Source organism: Varroa destructor, unplaced genomic scaffold, assembly GCF_002443255.2.
Source record: "Varroa destructor unplaced genomic scaffold, Vdes_3.0 BEIS01000002.1, whole genome shotgun sequence".
NCBI classification, from domain to species: Eukaryota; Metazoa; Arthropoda; class Arachnida; order Mesostigmata; family Varroidae; genus Varroa; species Varroa destructor.
In genome coordinates this window covers 9,654,620-9,679,606 of record NW_019211455.1, presented here as the reverse complement: position 1 = coordinate 9,679,606, position 24,987 = coordinate 9,654,620, and the positions used below count along the sequence as shown (strand labels likewise).

The window sequence follows — 24,987 nt, the reverse complement described above, 5'->3', positions numbered from 1 at the left end:
CGCGTCAGAGGAGTAATAGCGTTCAGTAATTCTTTCGGTCATTTTCACATGTTTTACTGTTTTATTGTTTCATTTTGTTTTTTACTTCTTTCATTTTGTCTTTCGCTTCGCGTTCGTGACTGATATTTTCGCTCTAATTTAGGGCGAGTTCCTGTGCCCACTATGCGAGTGCCTCTCCAACAGCGTGATCCCAATAGTACCGTGCCAAAAAGACGAGACAAAAATAGACCCCATTGCCGAGCAGACGCTCTCAGAATGGCTCGATTCTGTTAGGAGCATCGCGGACAGTGCCACGCCAATGGGAATCGACGTGGGCTGCGAAGAGCCCAGTTCCTTACCGGTCAGTCCAAGAAGGCTAGACGGAAACCCGGCTGAAAACCCAGCCCAAGAAGCCGTAGATGAAAATCAAGAACGAGCTCCAACGGCTTCGTCTGCCGAACAGGCATTACGAAACAAACTGTGGGTTCCACCAGGAGGTGTTCGAACTGATCAAAGCTCGATACAGCTCCCGCCCAAAGCGGAATCAATGCTACAGAGGTTTGTGTCGACAACAAGCCAGGTTGTTCTAGGGGACGAAGAAGATGCGTTCCTAGCGGTAACCTGGACGTTGGCTTACACTATTCAGGCAACCGAATGGTGTATTCGTTCCGAAGACAAGGCCCTACTCGCAGATATCTCGTCTCGAAAACTTTACTGCCTTGAAAATATGATTAAAGCTACACAAGTTGCTTCAGTGTTGGGCATCATCAAGTCGTCGAATGTCGCCTCTGACGCCCTGCAAGCGCTTAGGTATGTACTGCACAAGCAACAAGTCGTATAATGAATTTAAGATGTTTCACTAGAGAATGGCCTAACTATTTTTTGAAACGGATGTGCCATGTAAGGCAAGCAGTGCTATGTTTCTTTGAGGACACGAGGATCATTCTCATGTATGGCCTAACTACTTTTTTCTTTTTTGCGAGGCCTTATTGACATGGGAAACGTTTTCATATGTAGAAACAGCCTTATGTAAGGCTGTGCTTAGTGCTAAGTCTGTGGTTATTAAACCTTCTGATAGCTTTAAGTATGTTTCATTTAAGGAAACGCCTTCGAACAATCCAGATAAGGCGGACAAAAAAGCTCATTACTCGTATGAATTATTTCGTGAGGTTTTCTTTGATTTATAATTTTATAATCTATTGAACGTTTTCCTGTTGCTTCCGATTTCCTTATTAGATGTATCCTGTTGCCACAAACTGAGGTCGATTCCTGCATCCTTGAGATCGATCCATTTGGACTGCTTTGCATGCTCCATTCCTCGCTGCACAAGGTGACCAATAGTGATGCGTTTACGCTTAACAAGAACCTGCTTTCACTCGTCATGACGATGCATATCGTACAAATCGTCATTTCGCTCTATCTACAAAAGGACAAGCAAGCCGATGAGGCGACGACTAGCACAAGCAGCACCGGCACCAATAGTACTACGAGTACTAATATTGAAATGGGTGATTTTCCAGCAACGAGTGCCGGAGCCCCGGCGCTAACAGGATCGTTTGACGCAGACCGCATCAACGAATTTGCTGGTACGCTTGGCAGATTCCTTCTTCTTTTTGCCGATATCGATAATGAAAGTAAAATCCTCCTATATCCCTCAGATAGCTTAGAACATTATTGTATGGACGCTTGTCATTAGCAAATAACGCCGACAACTATACCATAAATACATAAAGAGCAAGACTGTCTGGATCGAGGAGTTGCTCTCCTTTTGCTGTATCATTCGTAAATAACATATATATAAAAGACTAAACAGGTGCATACGGCACATTATTCTATATATTCATTATGATGTTCCTTCCATTGCAGGAGAAGTACTGCTTGCTGCAGGTCTGTCAGCAAATCACCGCTTCCCCCCAGCGATTCGCGTGATTGAAGCTCTCGTGCCCTTTTTACGAGCCACGGCAATACTGCAATATTTCGTCTCACCTCGTGACTGTGATGGTCGTATGCGCAACAATAAACTAAACGATCCTGTGAGTCTAACCCAGTTCATCGGTATCTCGGTCGGTCATATCGAGGCTATGCTACGATGTCGGCCGTTACGTGAGCTTGCTCTGTCGTGGGCACGACAGCCGAAAGTACTCCATCTCGCCACGTCCCACTGGAAGCCTATCTATCCATTAAAAGTAAACTCTTTGATTCAGCTACCTAACGACTATTCCGAGCTGATCAATTATGTCGCGTTATTGACGTGTCCGAGCTCAGAGGGCGAAATTAACATTCTCGGTGACGAGGTCCGAGCCCCCACGATGTGTCTCGTCTGTGGGGCTGTTCTTTGCTCGCAGAGCTACTGTTGTCAGACAATGTGGGGCAATCAACGAGTCGGTGCTTGCGTTGCGCATGCAGCGAAGTGTGCCTCAGGTGTAGGCGTATTCTTGAAAATTAAGGATTGCCGCGTTATGCTACTCGTTGGCGACTCGAAGGGCGCCTTTTCGAGTCCACCATATGTCGACGAGTACGGAGAGACCGACCCGGGATTGCTACGCGGAAACCCACTTACGTTGTGTAACTCTGCCTACACGCAACTCAATCAGCTATGGCTATCGCACAGCGTCCCTGAGCAGGTTTGTATAATATTTAGCCAGTGGCTCTAAATAAGCGTGATCGATGATGTGCTGAGTACTAGCTATACGAAATACCTGCAGAGTCTGGTTTTCTTCAGGCGAATGTGGCTTTAACTAGGCATTTTGTTAAGGTTTTTACATGAGTGCAAGAAGGACGATGGCCATAGAATCAGATGATTAGAGGTTCACCTCTTTTTGGTCATCGGGTCAGATGCGAAAAATATTTTGCCTAGTCTTATTGAATATTAATTTTGTTAAAAAATGCCAACAGATTAGTTATTCTCAAAAAATGGTAAACCAGTCCGTGTGTTTAGGATGCCAGGCTTTGTGAGTAATTAATACAAACCATTTCCTAGTGACCCTGACCATGCGAACGTTGTTTTAATGCACACATCTTCTTCTTGTTATTCTTTCAGGTTGCTCATGCGCTTGAAGCTTCTACAAGTCTCAGTTCGACTAATTGGGCGCTAATGTAACATGTAATCTAAAAGGTGTTTAATAGGTACATAACAAAAAAACAAGAGAACAAGCTATTTAGGCAGTAGCAGAGACTATTAAGGGGGTGGCTACGACGTGGGATTGTACATCATTCTATCTAGTGTAAGCGAATAAAGAAATGAGTCTTTATTTCACACTCGACATTTTAAACTGGCGTGTTACCTGATATCACTAATGATACAAATAAATGATAGAAAAATTTGTCTAACACCAACATCTCTCATCTTCAAGTCTTTATTTTTTTCACCATAAATGTACTTGCATGTTTAAATGGCTTTATACATTTATAAATTATTTACAAATCGCGCCGTATACATGGTGACAAACACTTTTAAGGTACAACGCAATCACTATAGTATGCAGAAACTCAAGTGGACAAGTCAAGTACAGTGTGGACAACGTAAAAGGAAAGTAGCAATACTGTAAACATATATTGTTGATCTAGATGGACATATAATTAAGTTTATCTCCGCACACATAAGAGTTAAAACTGAGAAGATTAAAAATTACAATCGAACGTTCTCGCAAATTCTAAGACGAGTTCCGTATACAATGATGCTGTTGGCATACAGTTGGCTATTAGACAAAGAATGCAGCACATGACTTCGCATCTTCATTGCGCAACCGCTTCGTGCTATTCGCTTAGATGACCTGACGATCCGTTGGATTAAGTTGTGCGAACAAGGTACTCCATTCCACTACTTTCGTTCGGCTAACCCGTGCGAGTCTTTGCTGCCGTCTCTATGAACATAACTGACAAGCCATTCAAGCTTCGAAGACAGTTCGGCTTGCTGAACGACAAAATCCTCTTGCAGGGAATGGCTGACAAGGGCACGTTTTACGGAGGTAGGAAGATTACTACTATGTTCAAGTAATCTGTAACGAGATCGTGTCAATCAGACGATTGCCCATAAGTATCGCTCGCACGAACCTGTAACCTTGTATAGAGAAGTAAATATAAACCTTTTTTTTCTTTATATTGTAATCCATTACGTTAAGACCCACATATGCAAATTATTATGTGCGCAAGGTACGTTTTGTGTTTGTTGTTTACATGCCTATCGTATACAGTGTGAAAGGAATGGCTGTGCAACGAAACATCTGTCGATTTGGTTAGAATTTAGACTAACAATAAAAATTATATTCGGTACTTCGCTTGCCTTATTTCTAGTAGCGGTGACGGAGATATGAGGCAAAGTAATATATGCTCCATTAAGTGAAGCGTATACTCTTCGTTTTTTTTCCGTGAGCACCCTGCTATTTAGTAATCTAAATTCATCATGTAAAAGGAAGGTCGTGCGCAAATGTCTTATATTGTAATTGGACTTCATATCATTACCAGCAGATAAACTATTGAATTGATATGAAGGAATTTGTCAAAAAATAAGCTTTTCCGCAATCAGGTGATCTGTATGTTGACACTTAATACCTTTTGCAGAAAGAATTCCCGGTAGTATTTTGTTTTTAAAAAATAAGGCAGTATCTACAAAGGTAGTCTCAGTTAGAGCGAGCATTTGAAACTGTTATAGTTCACATAAAAACAAAATATGCACCTAAAAAAAATATGTACCTATGTAAATATTACGAGCTTTCCAGGTAAAGTTACTGCTTTACCTGTTGACCAGGTCAATATTGTGTTTGAGGTGAGTATGAACGGTTTTTCTGAAGGTGTCCGCATTTCCCTTGTCTCTAACTCGTTCATCGTTTACTCTTCTTAGTTCAGCCTTGGTACGATCTAGCTCACCACGAAGAGAAACCACTTCCCTGTGTAGTGACGTTAACGAAGTGTCCTTTTCACCAAGGAGGCCGACGAGTGTATTTATCGGACTCTTATCTGATGGGAGTAAAATAAGAAAACAACATAATAGACTTTTTCATCAACTCAACTTTATTGAGAAACTGGCTAGTTTTATATAGCATAGATATTTTAAACGTGAGTCGAGTCTTAATGTACGGTGTACACCGTACGTACGTCAATGACGTGCATGCACTCACCATTATAACAAGTATATGGATTGGCACAGCATCGGGAACCGCTAGTAACGCTATTATCGTGAACACGTCCAATTCGAGGAGTAGATTCCTTTTCAACATTTTGACGAGTACGACTTAATGATACTCCACTGTCCAAAACGTGGTCATTTCTCGTAATTGCGCTATTCACGCTTCGGCGAATTTCCTCTAGAGCAGTTTCATGCGACCTCTGGTACTCAATCAAGCGCTGATTCAGGACAGTGACATTACTGTTTGTGCCCTAAAGTACAGATATAACAACAGAACAACGCTTGCAATTGAAGGCGTGTAGCCGGTTCGTAGTTCAATACTACGGATAGAATGTGGTATATCTATATATATTTGCGTGCTAGTAAATCAACACATACGTGCAATGTACACGTGCAAACGTAATTATTAGAAAACAAATTTTTTTTTCTGAAATTTGCTAAAGGTATAAATTAAGTTTGCCACGCGTTATATTGATACGCCAATTGGTGTACCTCATTGCTGTAAAACGGTGAATAGATGTTTTTATTAAAAAAATATATCTTGTGCATATGAATGAAGTTTTTAAAAGGAAAGCTACAATGTCTCGTGTTAATTAGTGAATGTGTAAATATAAAAAAATACATTATTTTACACAAATTTTAGTACGGGTAGTTATCAAACAACTGTTAGAAGTTGTCTAATAAAACTATGATGTTGACATAACAATTACCCTTTTTTACTGCTTTTGGTCTAACAACTACGAGCGATCTACGAACAACTGGAGTATGCTAAAAAAATAAATTACAAGTACATATAATACACAGTTCGCACAAAACTACCACAACGTGTCGCCATTGTTATGATAGCGGATTCACGATCATAGGATCATGAGTTGACTATGGAAGGCCGTTCTAACTGCTAGAAGCCTGAAATTGGTAAAGACAAAATAAAGATAAGGAATGAATGACGGACTGGAGAAAATATTTTTTTGTCGACTTATGAAGTTGTTGTTTGGAACCACTCAGAAAAACTTTTAGATAGCGATTGAAACCGTCTCGTCACTGCATGTACACAAGAGAGCAACCTTCAACAACCAATGGTGATGGTTTTCAATAACAAACTGAGATTTAGTGCAAGACTTTGTGCTGTTCATTTGCATGAACGCATTGCAATACCTACGAACGTGTTTTTCACCTGTTCCTTTTTATATCTAACTATGTTACTACATAATTGGCTTCTATTACCTCTCTACTATATAGACCTTGGCTTCTACATAAACGGTCTTTTGTTTGATTCCACCTGGACGCGAACTTGAAAACTAATCAGGTTAGCTTCGACTCACTTGTTATAGTATAACAGTATAATGTCACATAAGTAAAACACCTAAAACAGGTAATCGAAAAAATCTCGTTCGGGCGGTTAAACACCCCTATAACTGTACTGTAACTTCCGATTCGCGCCGTTGCTATCTATCCGCAGTAAGTAAGCACACACACCGTCCGTCCTTACCAGCAGGACACTAGATAACTTGTTCACTTTCGCTACGAGGTCGCTTTCTGTAGCTGATGTCAGCGAATCTTCAGAGGCCTGCCGGTGTTCAGACTCCATCGTTTTGCTTTATCACAATACTTAATTGGCAAAGCATACAGTACATGGCTAAAAATAATAAATCTCAACTGCGGTTTAAAACTAACTCCATTTCAAATTGACAGTTATTCTGTGGGTCCAGTCCGGCATTCTGTCGATTTTTAACTAAGTGACGGAACGCCTGCTTATCTGTTATAGTCTGGAATCGTCGTGTTCCATTTCGTTCAGTTTATGTACTGTTGTGGTTGGCAAGTATTAAGCGGCACGTATTACATTCAGTTTATATTGTTTTCAGTATTTTCGTGCACTATGTCTAATCAGGAAGAAGGTTCCGAAGAGCAAACATGCGCGTTTTTCAAGCCAAAAGTCTGCAAACGAGCAGTAATGCGCCGAAGACAACAGACGTCAGATGGTAGGCGAAACCTAGTTTAGTTCAGGAACGATAGACATTATCTTCACTCAAAAAGACAACAGTGCATATTATAGAAGATTTATTGATAGTTCTGTAGTCAGATAGTTATGGCTGATTTAGCAGAGTCAAAAAACGAGACTGTTATTTCCTAGATGTTTCCCAAATCATTAAAGCTCATATCAGTCTTCTTCACTTTGGCACCAATACTAGTATATTAATATGATTATCAATGTACTACTTCAGATTCGGATGACGAATCATCAGTAAAGAAGGTTGATAGAAAACGTTTGAACGGGCTAGTACAAGGGACCGGTGGTTCAAAAAAATGGCGCTCCGAAGAAGAGACTGTTGGCGTGGCATTTAGCTCATCTAGAAAAACAAGCGGGCCAAATGATCAAGGGGCAACTGCTACATCTGAAATTAATACGGAGTTTGACAAGGATTCCAGGTATCTGTTGATTAGTCTTCTAGTACAAATGGTAATAAATACTTATCTTTACGATAATTATTATGAATGCTCTATCTTGTTTCCTTAGCAAACCTAATCAGTCCTGTTATTAAGAATAAACACGCTTATTGTTGTTATATTTTAGAAAATGTAATTAATTCGTAATTATTTATGATTTTCAGATCCATCTTCGAACGTGCTCAAAAGATTAACGAGGAAAGGAAGGGACAAGAGGACGACAAAGTGTACCGAGGCATAAATAATTACACCCAGTTCATCTCAAAGAAGGACACAGCTGCAGGTAGTGCCGCAAAAATGAAGGCTAAGGGACCACTTCGTGCTCCAACGAATATTCGAAGTACTGTTAGGTGAGTGGCTCCATGCTGCGCGATTCATTATAAGGCATTTATTCAAAGATGTAATTATCTGAAATCATAAAAGTACCGAAAGTGATTGATGTTCGGAGAATACAAAATATCAAATTTGTACTCACTTCAGTTCTAACCAAATATAACTTTTTTTACAGATGGGATTACCAACCTGATGTATGCAAAGACTTTAAAGAGACAGGCTTCTGTGGTTTTGGTGATTCATGCATATTTATGCATGATCGAAGTGACTATAAGCATGGCTGGCAGCTTGACAGAGAATGGGACGAAAAGCAGAAAGCTAAACAAAAAAAGCTTCAAGACGGGAAGTCAGATGAAGATAATGACGACGACGATCGGAAATACGAGATTCCTTCAGATGAGGATGATCTACCGTTTGCGTGTTTTATTTGCCGGTAGGCCTCCAGAACGTGTCATACTGGTTATTACCCCATTATAAGTTTTATTTACCTTCTATGATAATGCAAGCTTGCTTTAGCTTTAGAATTTATGAAAAAGTTCGAGAAAAAGTTATGAGGCACTTTGGGGCAAGGGTCGGCCGAGGACCAGAGAACATACAAACGTGAGCGAGAAAGGTAGTTTCAATAGGATTTCCTAAACTAAATTGCCTTTCTTACGTTTGTCGATGTATTTTTATTTTTTCATTGTTTTTCAGGGAAGCCTTTGTTAACCCTGTTGTGACAAAATGCGAACATTTCTTTTGCGAAAAGTGCGCGTTAGCACACTTTAAGAAATCTAGTCTTTGCTTTGTGTGCGGGAAACCCACTGGCGGCGTATTTAATCCAGCAAAGGAGTTAGCAGTAAAGATTGCTGAAAGAAAGCTAAATGGAAAAGATGACGAAGAAGACGACGAAGAGGCGAGTAAAAAAGGCGGACCAAGCGGAGACGTGGGAAACCTGTTCAATGCAAAGAAGAACTAACAGAACAAGTTGGCATTGACAAAATGGTATGACGATGATTAGGAAATGCTAGCGTACTTACTTCATATGCGATAAAACCTTGCCCATATATATACCCAACTCAGAGCATGCCCAATTAAAACAGCAGTATGGATTAAGGAATTTTTAAGGAATATCCTCCATAATCTGCTCTGTATTAACAAAGCCGCTCGGCGTTACTGTCATGTTTTTTGTAAATAAATTGTAAATACTCAAATTCAGACGATCGCGATACATATTTGTGATCGTACGCAACTATATTGAAATAAAGTAAAATTATTTTGAGGACCCAGCTACTACGTAATATGTCATTAATATTAACCAAAAAATAAGTAACGAGTTCAACAAATGCTATTCGTTGCTTTTTGATTTATACATGGTTAATTTTTTTAAAGCAAGGCTGTCAGAAGGCGTAGCACGCTTACATGAAACCACAGTCCAATATTTCACATTTCATTTAAGTTACAGTAAAACATAGCATATAGCAACATACAGTCATACCTCGGAAACCTAATTTACGAAAAGCGCAGCCAGTGCGATCATGCCGCTTTAGAAACTTCTAAATGTAGTTTAACACTCAAAAAAACATGTTTTTCTGATACAGTCGGTTGGAACAATGAAAGCTAACCTTTTATTGTTGTCGTGTATTATCCTTATTTATTGTGTGTATTCATTCAGCATAACGGCATTAAGTGGTGCAGCTTATAATAAAGATAGGTAGCTCTTTTGATTGTTCGAAGGTATACAATGCGTACCGTAGGTAATCGACAGGACTAGATATATTTTATTTATTCAGATTTTGAATAATAGCGAAATGATATCTGTTATAAACTGTGTAGCAATGTCTCTTTTAAAAAATTAGTAGAAATTAATTTACTTCATATATATAGAGCTTCAATATATATCGTATTTATCTATTATTAATCGTATTAATCGTATATATATAGAGCTTCAATAGCAAAACTCTTATAATAAGAGTTTTGCTATTGAAACTCACAAGCCGCAACGCCACGTGCTACCCACTTTCTTACACTTAGACCGGCAACAACAATCTGTCTCGTTTGTTTCAGCTGCTTCGGCTTATCTTGCTTCAGCTGTACAAAGTGTACATTTACCTCTTTTAAATTTTGCGGTAAACACACGTTCATAGAAGTTTACTATTTGAATTAGGACACGAAGCTTGTGCTCTGGAGCTTGCTCTGCTAAAGTGGGTTAGTTAAAGGTAGGTTTTTGAATTCGAATTTCTGAAAAACGTTCGGGCCCATTCGAATATAGTAGGTTTTGTTCAGGCAGAGTTGGGATACTCACCTCTCATCATCGCTATGTTTACATCATTTATAAGGTCGCATGTATTTATATGTCTTTACATACCCTTCTATGGCTTCTCTGCCGCAAACTAATGATCTAAGTGATAAAAGGTCGTCTGGTTTCAAATCCAAATAAATATACTATACCAGTAAAAAATATGTTTCATTTATTACTATTTTATATTACTCAACGTATCATCTTTAGATATTTGTCTAATAAAAGAACTGTTGTTAGAACAGTAACCGTTGGTAAGAAGCGGTAACGGCGGTTTCCTTTGGAGATTCATAGTATTTAAATCTCAACTAATTTACATCATAAACTGGACACACGATCAATAACGATTATATAGAAGTAATAGAGACTATTATTATCCATACTATATGATATGTATTCAATAATGTCTGTATATAGCTTTATTCAATGTTCGCTTGCGTCGTAATCCGAAGCCAACGCCATGGTATATCCGTAAAATCACGTGTATCACTCTCGTAATAGTACGGTAATAACGCATTCGCTTATTAAAATTAAAAACATGCGAGGTAATTTAGATTCTGAGGCGAGCGTAAACACGCTTATTATACTGAAAGCCAGCCGTTGGGCGCAATGCTAAATGACAGTAGATCAAATCAGAAATATTTTAAATTCAAAATCAAGCTTAGACATTCTGGTTTACAGCAAAGAACACCTATTTAAAGGAATTTCCGCAGTGGAACCAGACTCAAAATTCGCAACATTTACGAGATCCGCGTATAACCACTTTGCAGCTTTAATTTATTCATCTATCCATGTAAATAAAAGTATCAGCGAGCTCGGAAGAATTAGCGACGTAAATTTCAGCATAGTAGCCTTCTATAGTATTGTCAAATATTGTCCAAAGTGCATCAATAGAAAAAAAAATAGTGAAGAAAGAATGGTCTAAACAGCGCTACCTGAATATAAGGATCGCACAGCATGGCTCAAGCACTGTCCGAGAACACCAAGTTTTGGGGCACCCCAGGCCAGAAGTTGGCTAAAGACCAAAAGCAATGGTGCTCTTTTTGCAGAGATCGAACACGATCTCAAAGATGCAACGCTTGCTCAATCGGTGGTGTATTTCTTTCTGTCACCCAGTCAGAATCTTCGCCAAAAAGAAGCGAATTAATTCACAAGCACAGTGTAAGTCAGAATAATAAAATGGGATGACCCATATTATGTTTGGTCCCGTTATTTGAACTAAAGATAGCACGATACATGACAACCAATCGTTTATTTTGCCAGTACAGTTAACTGGCCTATGATAAGCGTTGTAGGTCTGACTTCTTGCGATATGGGTAGCGCCAACTCAAATGTTTTGTCAAATGAAAGCCTTGTCAAACCTTGTAGCAGAGCTTCAGCTGACCTGTCGGTTGTGTGTCTCTGGGTTGTGCCTTTTTGGTACGTATTTCACTCATTAGGTACAAAAGACTGGCAGTCGGCCCTTCGCTTCAGTTGGTGTGTTCTTAGACCGCACATATGAACAGCTGACTTCTTCTTTAATGAACTCAAGTTAGTATTCTGCAAAAAATGTTAAGAACGATACCAGTACCATGATTGAAATTATGTCATTTTAGAAGTGTGTACACAGATTTCCTGTTGGTATTGATGAATAATGTTCCTTTTGCAACTTTGTAAGAGATGTGTCGTACTTTGTCTTCTTTTTGTCATTTAGGCAACATCTAGTAATTAGTATTGGACATGATAATGCCAGAAGAGAACTCGACGGTTAGCTCCTGCCTCTCAACAGATAAATATGGACGATGCTGTTTTCCGAACACTTCGGTAGGTCAAGATAGTTTTCCATTCAATCTGTGTACAGTTAAGTTCTGCTCAGCTGTCTAAGCAATTTTTATTCAGACTATCGTGTCTGTGTGTATGGCTAGCTGCTGCAAAATGGAGAAAAGTACAATGCCATAGCTATAGTTTTGTTTTATGGTTCGTTACAGCAAGCATGTGTATACAGGATCCCGTGAGTTACATTCAAATGCACACTGACTATAAGGTTTATTCACATTAACCGTACGCGATTTGACTGTACTATTGAAATATTTATATTACATAAACCGGTTGTTTAAGACATGTTTCTATGCAAATGGATAGCAATTGTAGGTTTAGTTATATTGGCAGTTATATTTGTGGAAATTTCTTGTTATCAAATATTTGTGTTGTATTACCAGAAATTTGACCATCAGAGCGGTTGCGTCGACACACTGTGGATAGCTGAAGCAGTGTTCGTATCGGTCCAATAGGGTCTTCCGCTGCAATCAAGAAGTGGATCCATGATAATATCCTATCAATGGATTATTAGATTATTTCATTTTATTAAAATAGGTCTTAACAATTTAAAAGCACATACTTCATATTTCATATGAAAGGTTTTGTTGGGGGATTGGTGCTGCATGGTTTCAGTAATGTGTAGATATGAGCTATGTAACGCTTTTTTCGCAGTTTCTAATTACTCGGGTATAGAAAAACGATATTCCGGAAATAGTGGCTGTCGATTGGTCAATCGCAATAAAAGGTAACAACTAATTTGAGTGTTTTTCGGTTATGGATAGAGTGCTTGTGAAGTTTATAGCGTTTGTCACTTATTTAGGTACTAGTAAAACAAATCTTTTTGAATTACGCGCTATAATTATTTATTTAATGGAAAAAACACTGTATTGATTTTATGAATGACAAACTTGAGCTCAACACTATTTTATGGGATACGAGGCGTTCATTTCGGAAAACAAGTGCACACCTTAATAGCACAAATGTACAATATGCAACGGTAATTTGCAATCGACGTTCAATAAAGTCTAACATCTACCAAACCCAGCATTTAATCCACCTGAAACAGAACAAGTGTTATACTAGTCAGGGCCATAAGCAGTGATGTTTATCATTACTTAAACGTCCTTTTTTGTTGCTCGTCGGTATTTTTGTTAATTTATTTGAGCCTTTAATATTAGCTTATCGAACAATTGTGTTAAATTAGTACGAATATAATTACGCGTCTCACAGTATATTGCAGATTGCAAAAAACAATTTTTTTATTGCGGGCGTAGTGCTAACTGTTTTAGCTTTTTTTTTTTTTTGGATGCATTGTGCAGACCGGACATCATTGACTGTGCTTTGTCCGGTACTGTGGGACTCTCACCCACTAAACCCTGGACCCCTTTATCAGCTTGGGCCATGGTTAGGGATATGTTTTATATTACTTCGAAGCCATGACTTGCAGGAACGGTCATTTCATCATCCTTCCCTTTGAGCCGTTCCAGTCCATCCTCCATTCTGGTTTTCCTCTTGACCGTAAACTCTAGGTCTCGAGAGGGACCGTACTCCCTGTAAAACAAATCTTTTTGAATTACGCGCTATAATTATTTATTTAATGGAAAAAACACTGTATTGATTTTATGAATGACAAACTTGAGCTAATTCCAGTTGTTGTGCATCGGGCCCATGATTGTTTCGGGTATGCCCTTCATCTATTTTCTTACGTCTCATCCTTTCTAGTTGTTCTTTTCTTTTCATAATATCGTCAAAGAAAGCCGTAACTTTGGCCCAGTTCGTCCTGTCCTTTGTCATCATATCCACCATCTCCTTAGTACTGCCCTTTGTTATTACTTCTCTGTGTACCTGTTTGTCTCTGACCATTTTAAGTGCCTGGCAGTGAAGTAGAGTATGATCTACTCCGTCCTCCATGCCCGACTCGCAGAGCACACAGATGTCCACTTGCGTTTTGCCAATCTTTGTCATGTATGTCTGGAACTGTCCATGGCCCGACAAAACTTGGCAGGACTGTTTTAGCTCTTAGGGTGCAACGGTCCGCAACTAAAACGAATTGCTTCCATTTACCTACTTTTTAATTCATTGGATGATATTCAGCGTTGACTTTGTCAATATTTCCATTCACTGATGAGTGCTTTGTGCAACTGTTAAGAGACCCTCTATTTTTCAATTTACAAAGATATTAAGTTAAATTTTATTTTCTAGTTATTGTTGGAGCGTATAAGTTGGGTCCTTCTAATGACTTGGACCACTTTAGATCACGCCGCTCCTTTGTATCATACCAATCATGTAACGTCTGAATCTCCTGTTTTTGATATTTGCTTTGGTCTAACTCTGTCAGGGAAAGCTCAATAATCATAAACGGATTTCTTAGAATATTTTGGACATTGCATACAATGAGCGCTTTCCTTGCATTTATTTCTGTTAATTTTTATTGTTTGCAAAACCATGTACGTACCTTTTAGAATGAAAGCTTTTTGTTCCTAATTTCTCAACTAACTGCCATGTTCAGAAACCATTAATCAAATATCTATTGTTTTTTATTTCTCTAACAAATCTGGCCCTAACTTTTTCATATTTAAATATGCGCACAAGAATTAGTATACTTGGTAACTTGAGCCAATATTACGATATAGACCAAGTTACAAGACTATGTGAAAATTATTTATGACCATTCAGTCTGAAATTTTGTTTATACTTATTATGTTCAGAGGTGCATTTGTTCGTTTTGACACATAACTCGAAATGTTTCAATGCGTATATCAACAGACAAATATCTTCTAGACAGATCAACACATTGTAAACTAAATCTGCTCCGTTCATTTTTCGTATTCAGTTATCAATCTACTATCATGTAATTTCGTCTTTCGGGTTTTTGTTGAAATTTTTGTTTTCATATAATAGTGTTATTTTATGTTATATTTACTACATATTTCATGCATACATTATATCATATATTATTGTACGTACAACATGAATAAAAAATACCTTCTCAATTGTATATAATCAGGTACTTTCAGGCAATTCCCGCTGTTAGTTGGGTAAGTACGGATCCTTTCTATGGGACTTTACAGTTTTTTAAATTTTTGCGACACCTAAAAAGCTCTTCTGCTAGATGTACCCTATAGTGGCATTTGGTAACAATACAACAACGCCAACAGTATATTAGGGTGAAGTAAAATTTATTCTAGCAAAATTCCAAAGTCGTCACCTCTATCAACTAACCTTGCTCCAGTAATTTGACTAAGCAAAATTTTCGAGCATATCGTAAAACGTCACTAAACAATGCGTCGGTTAAAGAAATCAATTGACATCGTGATAAAGGTCCCCTTTCTTACTTTTCTGTATGTCGATATACTTCATGGAACTCAGCTTGTTAGGCTTTCCGTTTAGCTTTAGTATTATATATTTAGAAGATCGACTAAAACCCTATGCTTAAGCGTGGAAACGCCGTGACAGCTAACTTCAGGTTACACAACGCATACTATTATCGTACTTGGCTATAAATTGGGCTTACCTAAATGAAGACAACAGTTGCGTTGGTGTTATTCACTTGAAATCGGCTGTTTAATAAGTTTTCTCAATTGTTAGGTTTCCTTATATTCCGTTTTCTCCTTTTTCATGTTGTTTATTCAAGTTGCCTTCAGTTTTTTTTCAGATTTTCACATTTTACCATTGTATTCGCACTATGCCCCGTTCATATTAAGTTCTGTGTATGAGAAAAGACTTGTTGCCAGCGGAAGATGGCGTTCAGAAGTTGACAGAAATATGAAATATTCATTTATATTTCAACGGGGCTTATATAGGCCACTTCCATTGATCTGGAGGGGCAGGGGTTTCTAAAGGAAGCCAGGGTTTCCAGGTTTGAAATTGTCGGGCTAGGACCAGCTCGTTCTCTGCCTAAAAACAAACCAATAATAGATCAGCATCGTATGTAACGAGTATGAATTTTTGATAACTACTTGACCAGTAGGTTGTCTAGAAACCTCGCAGTAACAAATAACCGTTTGTAAAAAGAAATCACAAAACACGACCTTTTAGATAATCTAACCATCTAACTTGAGAATTTTAGTTAGAGAGACCATTCCTACGTTCCCTGCAACCTCCAATATCGTAGTCTACATAATTTAGATAACCTATAGGTTATCGAATGTTAACTTGAGCCACTGTTGATCATATTCCACATGCAAACATCGTCGCTATCTGTGCTTCTTCAAACAAAAGTAGTATTATTTTGTAAGATGCATAACACTGAATTTTCATACTTGTTGTATACACTCTTCAGCCTGGTAGCCCAGTTTGTCCTCCAGCTGGGCGATCTCGTTGATACTTTGAACCAAAGCGAGCTTTTCTTGGATAATGGGCTCGGTGGACCTCCGATACGTTGCATCCTGGGGTATTTGGTCAAGCGCCTGGAGAATCTTTTTATACAAAACGCCTAGTATCTAAAGCCATATAATAAAAATGGTATCAACAAATTAGAGCGGCTCTAGAGCTGTGAAAGCCCTTTCTGATTGATAGATAAGTAGAAATCCTTATTAAAAACGCAATGTGTTAATCAAAATATAGGGCTATAAGTTAAATATTGTCTCTAATGTGTATAATATTATACTTTTGGATGCTGCTAATTTTGCCTAACAGTTACCGTACATAAGAGTTTAAATCGCGCATGTGCACGATGTAGCAGGAAAGTTTATAGTCGTTGAAACTGCCAGGTACGCTGTACCAAATGACGTGTAATGCTCAACAAATCTGGCAGCTGATTGTCACAAATAAAGCACAATAAGATGAAGTATATAAAACAAGAAGAAAAAATGCGCAAAAGGTGAGAGAGAACTTACATGATGCGGATTCTTATGAACCGCTAGACCGGTCAAACCCGTTGTCTGAAATATGAAAATCCGTGGATTAAATCATGATTTCAGAGTATTCACTAAGAGTTTATTACCCAACACCGGTCATTTGATATCAATTCCTAACCATGCACCAATCCGTTCGCGAAATATTTACTTGTACCAAAACCATTCGAGTTAAGATTGTTATTACCAATCATTTCTTAGCTTCACTAAGGAAAAATCAGCTTACGCTCAACGGAATCAATCTACTGATTAATTCGATCGTGCATAATTGTACACTGCCACCTAGAAGGGAGTAAAAAACTTAAATATTAAAACTTCTCGGGAGAACTCACCTTCTTAAGGACACCCGCCATGTTTATTATTTTGTTTGATAAACCCAAGCATGTGCTTAGTTTATGAAGTGTCGATATTCGCATTTTCTACGAGAAATAAACTTCCCACGGACGTCGCTCTATTACCTATGTGAAGCAAATGATAATTTGAATCACTATTGTTACAAGTCGAACACTTGTACGTATGAATAGTTCTTAGAAGTCAGAACCTTTTAGACCGGTAGTTAAACTCTTAAGGTGTTCAGTCGCGCAAGATGATCGCTCCCACAAGCCCCAGCTGATTGCCTCTGTAGGAGTTTTAGCAGCTTTAGTCGTGGTGTGTTTCAGGAAACGGCGTTGTCAAACCATTCTTGGTAGAAGGCTGGAAACGTGTGGAGGATTTTAACCGCGAGGCGGCGTCAGGGGCCGGGATGTCGCATCGCAGCCATGTTGCATTACAGAATTTCTTTGTGTTTAATCCGACGTTTGGTCGATGTGAGGACGAAGAGTATAAGAAGTTATTGTTTTTCTATCCACCAGAAACGAACATGGATAATCAGCTGAGAGATATGGGCATTGCTCAGGGTCTCGTCAACTTTACAAAAATATTTAGCCCTGATCAACCGTGCGAAGTGTTGCATACCCAAAAGACGAGACAGGTAAGATAGAAGGTTCCACAGATATTCCTTGAATATATTGTTGCACATATCTAAGATAGATTAATTATTGGGGGTATGTGTATAAACGTATTTTATAAATATAGTCATTTATAGCATGATGTTATGTTAACTGTAACCAACAAACATTCTTTGAGAGGGATCATATATCTTATGTAGTAACCTCAGATGTCACTTATTTGTTGATTAAAGCGACCGACATGGAATGTGAAAGCTCTAGCTCATGATCGATTGTTGTTAGCGAAAAACATCAAGAGCCTCATTATGTCTGAACAAAGCGATTATTTTTTTAACTAAGACAGCTAATACCACCATTTTGAAATCATTCATAGTTAAATAGGGGGTTGTTCATCTTCGCACCGTCTAATCAGACCTTTGTTTATTTTATATTCTTAAACCATCGGAAGCTTTCAAACCAAAGATACCTATTTTATTAAAAAAAAAAAACGTAGCAAGAAAATTGAAAAAATACGTGCTAAATAATTAAATGCTGATTTTTATTTCCATTTAAGAAGAGCTGTTTCGAAATAGTTATACTTGAACCTCATCTTTATTAATTAAGTGCGTCAGATTATGATGGTTGAGTATAAATTTCTTGTTTCGAAATTTACGTGTAGTACTTAAACCGTTAAGCATGTTTCGGATGAATGGCGTAACAAAATGTGCTTACCCCGGATTCAAACCTAGGTCACCATGTGTCCATAAGTTAAGTAGGAAACATATTATGATTGTGCCAATACGGAAATGATTATAGGATTACTATATATAATATGTAGCAAAGTAATGTCGCGTTTATGAAGAAGGAACGCAAAAAGATATGAAACATTTTCATTTCAATTTGAGAGATTCGTCAGGGGAATATATAAGACTCGATTTACCCAATAATTTTACACAATAATTTTGAGAAATTGTATATAATTTCTCAAATTAAGAATATACCGCAATTTAACTTGCTTTACTCTTGCCGTGGTCTATACGTCTTTCAGATATTCCTCGAAGCGGAGCCCGATTATTGGTTGGTATTTACTTTGACACTGCCGTCTCAGCAGCGTACGCGTGACTCACAAACGGTCGTGGAGTATTTAACTGAAGATGTGCAGGATTCTGTTTATCAAGCTGTCCTTCGAAAACTGTACACATTGTTTCGTTGTTTCCAAGGTACTCTCACCGAGATCGTCACCGAGAAAGGAGTCAACGGATTGCGAGAGCTGTTAGATACCTATTTTAACGTAATGCTGCCCCGCCTCAAGTTCCAACACTGCGATATCTTGGATATATTTCAAGGAGTACATTTTCTGCCACTGGATAAAGCTGCCTTTCTTCAAGTCAACAGTTTTGTAGGCAGTCTAGAGAAAACATTTCCGGAGATAAAGTTCACCGCATTCCTTTGCAATGATCAACTCGTGTGGAGTGGACTAGCCCAAAAAGATATGCAGCAATTGTATCATTATCTGTTAGGCAATATTCTACAGGGGGCGTTTGAAGCTGAACTGCTAGCACCGACGCTTTCAATTTCCAAAGGATCTTCCGCAGTTCATTCCCAGGCACGCTACCTACATGGCAAAACGGAGGATCTTAAGTTTTTGGAGGAACTTCCCCGTATGCTCGTGGGAGACAAGCGTTATACCCTGTTAATCTATCGAGCCTTGAGCGCTACAGTCTGTCTACTGTTGGAACCAAATGATCTCACGATCGAACTCGCGCAACGCATGGAGAAGTACCTCGCTCCCGAGCTGACATTACTAGCAAACGACATATCGAAACAATATTTGAAATTAACGGCATCTGTGACTCGTAGTAATCAGGAGATTATTTGCAAATACATCTATTTCAATCGAATGAATATAGCTCAGAAATCGTCAGTGCATGCCGACCGTAAACTCGGTTTTAGTGTCCCTTTGTCTTTGATTCGACTTATCACTGATCTTCACGTCGATCTGTTGATGCTGGGAAGCGATGACGAGGGACCATTCGATGGGGAGATAATTGCAAAAACATCAGATGATTGGTGGCTTGTAGCGAAAACTTGGGATTATCGGGAGTTCTTTGTCGTCCTTAACCAGAAGAACGCCAGCCTGATCCAGATTAGCGACGAAGTCAGAAGATTGAGTAACTCGCAATTGCAAAATATATTTTTCATTGATTAAGATCCCTTATCCTACTGCCATGCAACCAGTTTGTATTGAATAATTCAGCTAGTCCTGGTGAAATCACGTCATCGTGAAATGACGACCGCGAGTCCGATGTATTCGCTGCAAAATAATAGCGCATGCACATAGAATGTCAAGCTTTAGAGGGAAACATGCATATATATATATATATATATGCATGACGTAAATTCTTGATCTTGAACGAACATGATTTCCAGTTGTTATAAGCCCATGCAACCAATTTTCAAAATATAAGCCTACAAAAAATTAAAAACTACAGTTTTTCATAAAAAAACCTTGACCACTGTAATAACAGCGTCGCTTACTTTATTTTTTTCATATTTTTCGCTCATTTAAAGTACACTTTAGCGTGTCTGTGGTGTGTTTTCTCCGTAATTATTGTGTTCCTAGGTATCTACGACATCTACCCGGTTCCTTGGTCTCATACAATGAAATAACTTATTTGTACATAACGTCTCGCACAAGACATCCATTCGAAAGAAATTCTCTCGATTGCGCATGTCACGCTCACACCACGTCTCTTCCTCGCGAATTCTCTTTGTTTAGAATTAAAAAAACCGTTGTCCCGTAGCTGACGAACCTAAAGCTTGCCCTACTAAACTAGATTTCTAGCGTTGCAAAAATCTATCTAGCTGAGAATACTGGGCAAATTCGTTGACTAAGCAAGTTCGTTATACTTAGTTAAGGTCTCGTCGTTGGTTATCAGCTGTTGATTACGCGTTTGTCATCATGGTCAGTTCCGATGTTAAGAACGCATTCGTCATAATGCTCAGTTTCCACTTACAACTCATCATGGGGCTCTTCACTCTCGATGTCCTCGTCCTTATCCGAGGGGTTCACTTCAGGCAGTTCGGCCTCTTCGAGTTCGGCATCGACTTGAGCGTCTTCGGAAACGCCCATCATTTTCCGAAGCATTCGTTCTACGTTGGAAGCAAACTGCGCGTTGTCATTAAGCTGAAAGCCTGATCGTAGCGTAGCAGTTTCGAACATCATTTCGGTTAGATACTTCGCCATCTCATCCGAAGGCGAGTCATCGACACGACGGAGGAGCTCCTTGATGAGTGGGTGACGTGGGTTAATCTCAAGTGTCTTCTTCTGTGTCATGTAGAAACTCTTCTGGGGGTCATTTTCCTTCATATGAGTTTGCGCAGCGACAATTCGTTCCATATTGCCGGTCCATCCGAACTGCGAGGCTACAAGAGCCATCGGAGTCTCCACGAGACGCTCCGAGATAACGGCCTTCGAGATTTTATCTTTAAGTGCAGTTTCTGAAAGCCATTTAGTAAGAGGTTCGAATTCTTTCTCCATCGCTTCACGGATATCTTTGTTGTCATCTAGAGATAGGCCTTCCTTGGCCACATTCTGGAACTTTTTGCCTTCAAACTCAGTAAGGGACGAAATAGCGTACTCATCAACTGGCTCCGTAAGATACAGAACCTCGTAGCCACGCTTCAGCAGACGCTCGACGAACGGCGACTTCTTAACCTCATCCATACCGTTGCCGGCAATATAGTATATAGCTGTTTGCTTTTCCTTCATGCGCTGAACGTAGTCGCCCAAGGATACGAGTTTATCTGTAGAGCTATCCAAAGACGATGGGAAGCGCAGCAATTTGGCGAGACGAGATCTGTTAGCCGAGTCTTCGATCACTCCGAGTTTGATGTTCGTTGAGTACTCCTTCCAGAATTTCACGTATTCCTCTTCCGAAATCTTACGGAACATCTCCAGTGCTTTACGAACGAGTTTCTTCTTGATAACCTTGAGCAATTTATGTTGCTGAAGATTTTCCCGAGAAACGTTTAGAGGCAAATCATCTGAGTCAACCACTCCACGCAGGAAAGACAGATAGTTCGGTAGCATATCCTGGAAGTCATCGGTGATAAACACGCGTCTCACGTATAGTTTAATGTGGTCGGTCTTCTGCCCATACCTGTTGAATGAGTCTTGTGGCTGTTTTGAAGGAACGAAAAGCAAACTTTTAAATGTAAGTTCGCCCTCAGCAGTGAAGTGAGTTTTAGCGAGAGGATTCTGGCTATCGCGGGTGACCGCCTTGTAGAACTCATTGTATTCTTCGTCACTGACCTCCTTTTCCTTACGGGTCCAGATCGGCTTTGCTGAGTTGATGAGCTCCCAGTCCCAGACAGTTTTATCAACCTTCTTAGTTTTCAAAGGCTCCTTCGCATCCTCCACCTTGGCCTCATCATCATCTGCCGGGGCCTCTTCGGCTGGTTTTTCATCTTCGGATTCGGTAACTTCCTCCGTGACGGTCTTCGATGACCAGAGGTAGATATTGAAGTTTATGAACTGCGAATACTTTTCAATCAGCTTCTTCAAAGTGTCATGTTCGAGGAAATCCTTAGCCTCGTCCTTCATGTACAAGGAGACAGTTGTACCCCGTTTGAGTGTGTCTCCACGAGGATCATCGGCTACCGAAAATTCTGCAGCGTTCGATTCCCATACGTGCTGGATAGGATCGTCATTGTGTTTGGAAGCGACAGCAACGCGATCTGCGACTAGAAAAGCAGAGTAGAAACCAACGCCGAACTGACCAATGAGATCGTTGAGGTCTTTTCCGGAGCTGCCACTGTTACCTTCAGAGACCTTCTGAAGGAATTCTGCCGTTCCTGATTTAGCGATGGTACCAAGATTCTTCATAAGATCTTCTTTCGTCATCCCGATACCCGTATCCGTTATGTGCAATACGTTATTCTCTTTGTCGGCCATAATTCTAATACTAAGATCCTGTAACTTCTTAAGTGCGTCGGGATCGGTCAGCGATAGAAGGCGGATCTTGTCTAACGCATCGGAGGCGTTCGAAATTAATTCTCTCAAGAAAACTTCCTTATTACGGTAGAGAGAGTTGATAATGAGTTTCATCATACGCGCCACTTCCGCCTGTAACGCCGAAAACAAACTTAAAATTACGCTTATAGGCAATAAGTGCAAATTTTCCATAGCCGTTGCACCTTGCTAGTACTTAAACCAGAAATTTTTACCTAGCGCTGGGCCGGATGGGTCAATACGACTAGCTGCATGTAACCATTTCTTGACTTATTTAACCACTGTGCAAAGCCGCAAAGCTAACCACTCACTACTGGCACTAACAGATCGCTTGTTTTCATCGCGATATGTCAATTATAAGATGCGGCATCTACGTTTCTCGTCGAAGGCTTACTGAAATCTAAGGTAATGCTGAACCAGGCCTCTTTGCGAAGCGCACCACGCTAAATAGAAAATAGCCAACATCTTATATATGCATGAAAAAGGGTACATTACCTGAATGTGAGAAAATCTTAAATATGCATGGAACATAGGTACATTATCTAAATATGAGAAAATCTTATATATGCATGAGACAAAGGTGCATTATCTAAATATGAGAAAATCCTAAATATGCATGAAACAAAGGTGCATTACCTAAATATGAAGAAATCGATACAAACCTGGAAAGCGTGCTTTTGTGCTTTTTCCCGGATCTCTTTTAGTTGCGCTACGGATAATGAATCAACTTTGATAGCTTCCTCTTCTCTAGCTATAACTTCTGCATCCGTTCGGGATCCCTCCTTAATTTTTCCAATATCCTCTTCCACTCTAGTCGGGTCATATTTGGTCTCATCCCCCTTGCTAAACCTTAGATCTAAACCATTGTTCATTACAAACAAAAATCACGGAACCATTACAGGTATTAGTGGATATCGTAATGGGTACATACAAAAGGTGGTAGTGGTGATCTATTTTACTTTTATAGTTCTTACGATGCAAAATATTACCGACATTATTTAACGGGAGTGAGTAACCATATCGTTGGTATCTATCAATAGCTTGAAGCGACCGAGACATCACTATCCTCTACTGTTGAGTGGAGCTGAATTGACACGTTAAATTACATAAAGGAGGCGTAGTCATGCACACGAAGCAAAATGACACGTAAGAGTAGAACAAAACGTCAGTGTTATCAGCAGTATTCGGGAAAAGACTATTTCGATGCACCGCTTTTCTTAAACATGATTTTTTACAGAAGCAAAATTGGTATCGCTCTCTACCAAGTGCCCTGGGAAGTCTACAACGCATAATCGGAAGCAAGGCAACTTACAAACATCGATTAAAAATAATTTCTTCAAAAAATACGGCGCCATCAATAAGGCAGCCATAAGCCATGCACGACTGAACAACTGCCAACGTAAAGCACCTTTAGCCTTTGTAGCCACTGTGCACAGCCTCCCAATAAAAAATTTCACATGTCCTCAAGCAAGGAAGTCGGAATATTCTCGAAGCCAGACTACGAAAAATACGATCAAACCGACTTTTTTCGAAGAGGTCTCGACTACACATCATTGCCTGCAAATCTTATTGCTAAAAAAGACGTTCACTCAACTAATGTCAATCCAGAATAATGCCAAATATGATATTGAGTGTGCGAACTTGTACCGTGCATCGAAGTGTTTGTTCGGTAAATAACTGATCATTTACTCGCCGAAGTGAATGATCCAGCCGAAACAAAGCTTTATTTCGGAGCACTAATTTCCCTCGGCCAAAAATAAACGCAGCACTTGAATCTAGAATGTTTCCGGTGGCCGTTTACTTCGTAACTCCAAGGCAGCTACCGGCAGCATTGCAGTGACGCCGATCGATCGAATGGTGTGGTGAAACGCTCCGAAATCTCTCGTACACTATGCCAAGTAAAAAATCTACATACATGCATTTCTTACCTGGTTTAAAGATCTGCCAAACAGCACAGACCCATTAATCAACTTACCCCAAACTAGGCAGAAAACCAAAAGGAACAGAAGAGCCGAACGCTTCATCGTGAACAACGTGTTTTGGGCTTGGTTGATGTTAACGGACTAGTTTCACTGCGACGAGAAGTTATCAAGCCGCCGTCAGTGCGACACGTACACAAACGACTCTACAAAGTAACCCACACCCATCAACGTACGGCCACGTCGAGCAGTTAACTACACACTGAGGTGAGACCGGTTTGCCGAGTCGAGAAGCCAACGGTTTGACACTGGTAC

At 39.5% G+C, this 24,987-nt stretch overlaps 6 protein-coding genes across 17 annotated transcripts in view; 3 read left to right on the top strand and 3 right to left on the bottom strand.

Moving 5' to 3' along the window:
• The window catches only part of Ubr1 (Ubr1 ubiquitin ligase), a 22,919-nt gene extending 19,604 nt beyond the window's left edge, over positions 1–3,315 (top strand). For all 7 annotated transcript variants that reach the window (XM_086978895.1, XM_086978897.1, XM_086978900.1 and 4 more), the window contains 4 exons: positions 143–789; positions 1,216–1,565; positions 1,846–2,603; positions 3,020–3,315. In XM_086978895.1, the coding sequence (XP_086835021.1) occupies positions 143–789; positions 1,216–1,565; positions 1,846–2,603; positions 3,020–3,079 (1,815 nt within the window). In that variant the 3' untranslated portion in view covers positions 3,080–3,315. The remainder of the gene's footprint in view (positions 1–142; positions 790–1,215; positions 1,566–1,845; positions 2,604–3,019) is intronic.
• On the bottom strand, positions 3,301–15,610 carry LOC111245624 (uncharacterized). Of its 4 annotated transcripts, XM_086978913.1 has the most exons (6): positions 15,472–15,610; positions 12,356–12,439; positions 11,522–11,699; positions 5,097–5,355; positions 4,716–4,935; positions 3,301–3,977 (listed from the first exon to the last, which is right to left on the bottom strand). In XM_086978913.1, exons 3-6 carry the CDS (start codon positions 11,594–11,596, stop codon positions 3,800–3,802), a joined length of 732 nt encoding a protein of 243 aa, XP_086835039.1. In that variant the 5' UTR covers positions 11,597–11,699; positions 12,356–12,439; positions 15,472–15,610; the 3' UTR covers positions 3,301–3,799. The 4 variants fall into 4 exon arrangements, with proteins under 4 accessions (XP_086835039.1, XP_086835040.1, XP_022649970.1 ...); XM_086978914.1 differs by lacking the exons at positions 11,522–11,699; positions 12,356–12,439; positions 15,472–15,610 and adding an exon at positions 11,096–11,494; XM_022794235.2 differs by lacking the exons at positions 11,522–11,699; positions 12,356–12,439; positions 15,472–15,610 and adding an exon at positions 6,594–6,840.
• mdlc (RING finger protein mdlc) lies at positions 6,855–9,157 on the top strand. The gene is made up of 5 exons (XM_022794230.2): positions 6,855–7,083; positions 7,327–7,531; positions 7,714–7,899; positions 8,058–8,315; positions 8,576–9,157. Exons 1-5 carry the CDS (start codon positions 6,903–6,905, stop codon positions 8,838–8,840), a joined length of 1,095 nt encoding a protein of 364 aa, XP_022649965.1. The 5' UTR covers positions 6,855–6,902; the 3' UTR covers positions 8,841–9,157.
• On the top strand, positions 11,646–20,266 carry Ccz1 (vacuolar fusion protein CCZ1). 3 transcript variants are annotated; one of them, XM_086978907.1, is made up of 4 exons: positions 11,646–11,690; positions 11,854–11,963; positions 17,473–17,783; positions 18,788–20,266. In XM_086978907.1, exons 2-4 carry the CDS (start codon positions 11,942–11,944, stop codon positions 19,946–19,948), a joined length of 1,494 nt encoding a protein of 497 aa, XP_086835033.1. In that variant the 5' UTR covers positions 11,646–11,690; positions 11,854–11,941; the 3' UTR covers positions 19,949–20,266. The 3 variants fall into 3 exon arrangements, with proteins under 3 accessions (XP_086835033.1, XP_022649963.1, XP_022649962.1); XM_022794228.2 differs by lacking the exons at positions 11,646–11,690; positions 11,854–11,963 and adding an exon at positions 17,183–17,323 and having other exon boundaries at positions 17,665–17,783; XM_022794227.2 differs by lacking the exons at positions 11,646–11,690; positions 11,854–11,963 and adding an exon at positions 17,216–17,323.
• On the bottom strand, positions 15,494–17,242 carry ND-13B (NADH dehydrogenase (ubiquinone) subunit ND-13B). The gene is made up of 4 exons (XM_022794238.2): positions 17,146–17,242; positions 16,796–16,840; positions 16,220–16,399; positions 15,494–15,854 (listed from the first exon to the last, which is right to left on the bottom strand). Exons 1-4 carry the CDS (start codon positions 17,227–17,229, stop codon positions 15,753–15,755), a joined length of 411 nt encoding a protein of 136 aa, XP_022649973.2. The 5' UTR covers positions 17,230–17,242; the 3' UTR covers positions 15,494–15,752.
• On the bottom strand, positions 20,232–24,987 carry Gp93 (heat shock protein 90 Gp93). Its single transcript, XM_022794211.2, has 3 exons — positions 24,729–24,987; positions 23,416–23,609; positions 20,232–22,867 (listed from the first exon to the last, which is right to left on the bottom strand). Exons 1-3 carry the CDS (start codon positions 24,775–24,777, stop codon positions 20,753–20,755), a joined length of 2,358 nt encoding a protein of 785 aa, XP_022649946.1. The 5' UTR covers positions 24,778–24,987; the 3' UTR covers positions 20,232–20,752.

Coding starts and splice junctions, on each gene's coding strand:
- LOC111245624 (XM_022794235.2), bottom strand. CDS start 6,692: ATGGAGTCTGAACACCGGCAGGCCTCTGAAGATTCGCTGACATCAGCT. Junction 5,356..6,593: donor AGTTATCTAGTGTCCTGCTG/GTAAGGACGGAC, acceptor TCTGTACTTTAG/GGCACAAACAGTAATGTCAC. Junction 3,978..4,715: donor AATATTGACCTGGTCAACAG/GTAAAGCAGTAA, acceptor ATCTCGTTACAG/ATTACTTGAACATAGTAGTA.
- Ccz1 (XM_086978907.1), top strand. CDS start 11,942: ATGCTGTTTTCCGAACACTTCG. Junction 11,964..17,472: donor GCTGTTTTCCGAACACTTCG/GTAGGTCAAGAT, acceptor GGTGTGTTTCAG/GAAACGGCGTTGTCAAACCA. Junction 17,784..18,787: donor ATACCCAAAAGACGAGACAG/GTAAGATAGAAG, acceptor TACGTCTTTCAG/ATATTCCTCGAAGCGGAGCC.
- Gp93 (XM_022794211.2), bottom strand. CDS start 24,777: ATGAAGCGTTCGGCTCTTCTGTTCCTTTTGGTTTTCTGCCTAGTTTGG. Junction 23,610..24,728: donor GGTTTTCTGCCTAGTTTGGG/GTAAGTTGATTA, acceptor ACAATGGTTTAG/ATCTAAGGTTTAGCAAGGGG. Junction 22,868..23,415: donor CACAAAAGCACGCTTTCCAG/GTTTGTATCGAT, acceptor TCGGCGTTACAG/GCGGAAGTGGCGCGTATGAT.
- mdlc (XM_022794230.2), top strand. CDS start 6,903: ATGTACTGTTGTGGTTGGCAAGTATTAAGCGGCACGTATTACATTCAG. Junction 7,532..7,713: donor GAGTTTGACAAGGATTCCAG/GTATCTGTTGAT, acceptor TATGATTTTCAG/ATCCATCTTCGAACGTGCTC. Junction 8,316..8,575: donor TTTGCGTGTTTTATTTGCCG/GTAGGCCTCCAG, acceptor ATTGTTTTTCAG/GGAAGCCTTTGTTAACCCTG.
- ND-13B (XM_022794238.2), bottom strand. CDS start 17,229: ATGCGAATATCGACACTTCATAAACTAAGCACATGCTTGGGTTTATCA. Junction 16,400..16,795: donor TTCATAAGAATCCGCATCAT/GTAAGTTCTCTC, acceptor ATATGGCTTTAG/ATACTAGGCGTTTTGTATAA. Junction 15,855..16,219: donor CTGAAGAGTGTATACAACAA/GTATGAAAATTC, acceptor GTTTGTTTTTAG/GCAGAGAACGAGCTGGTCCT.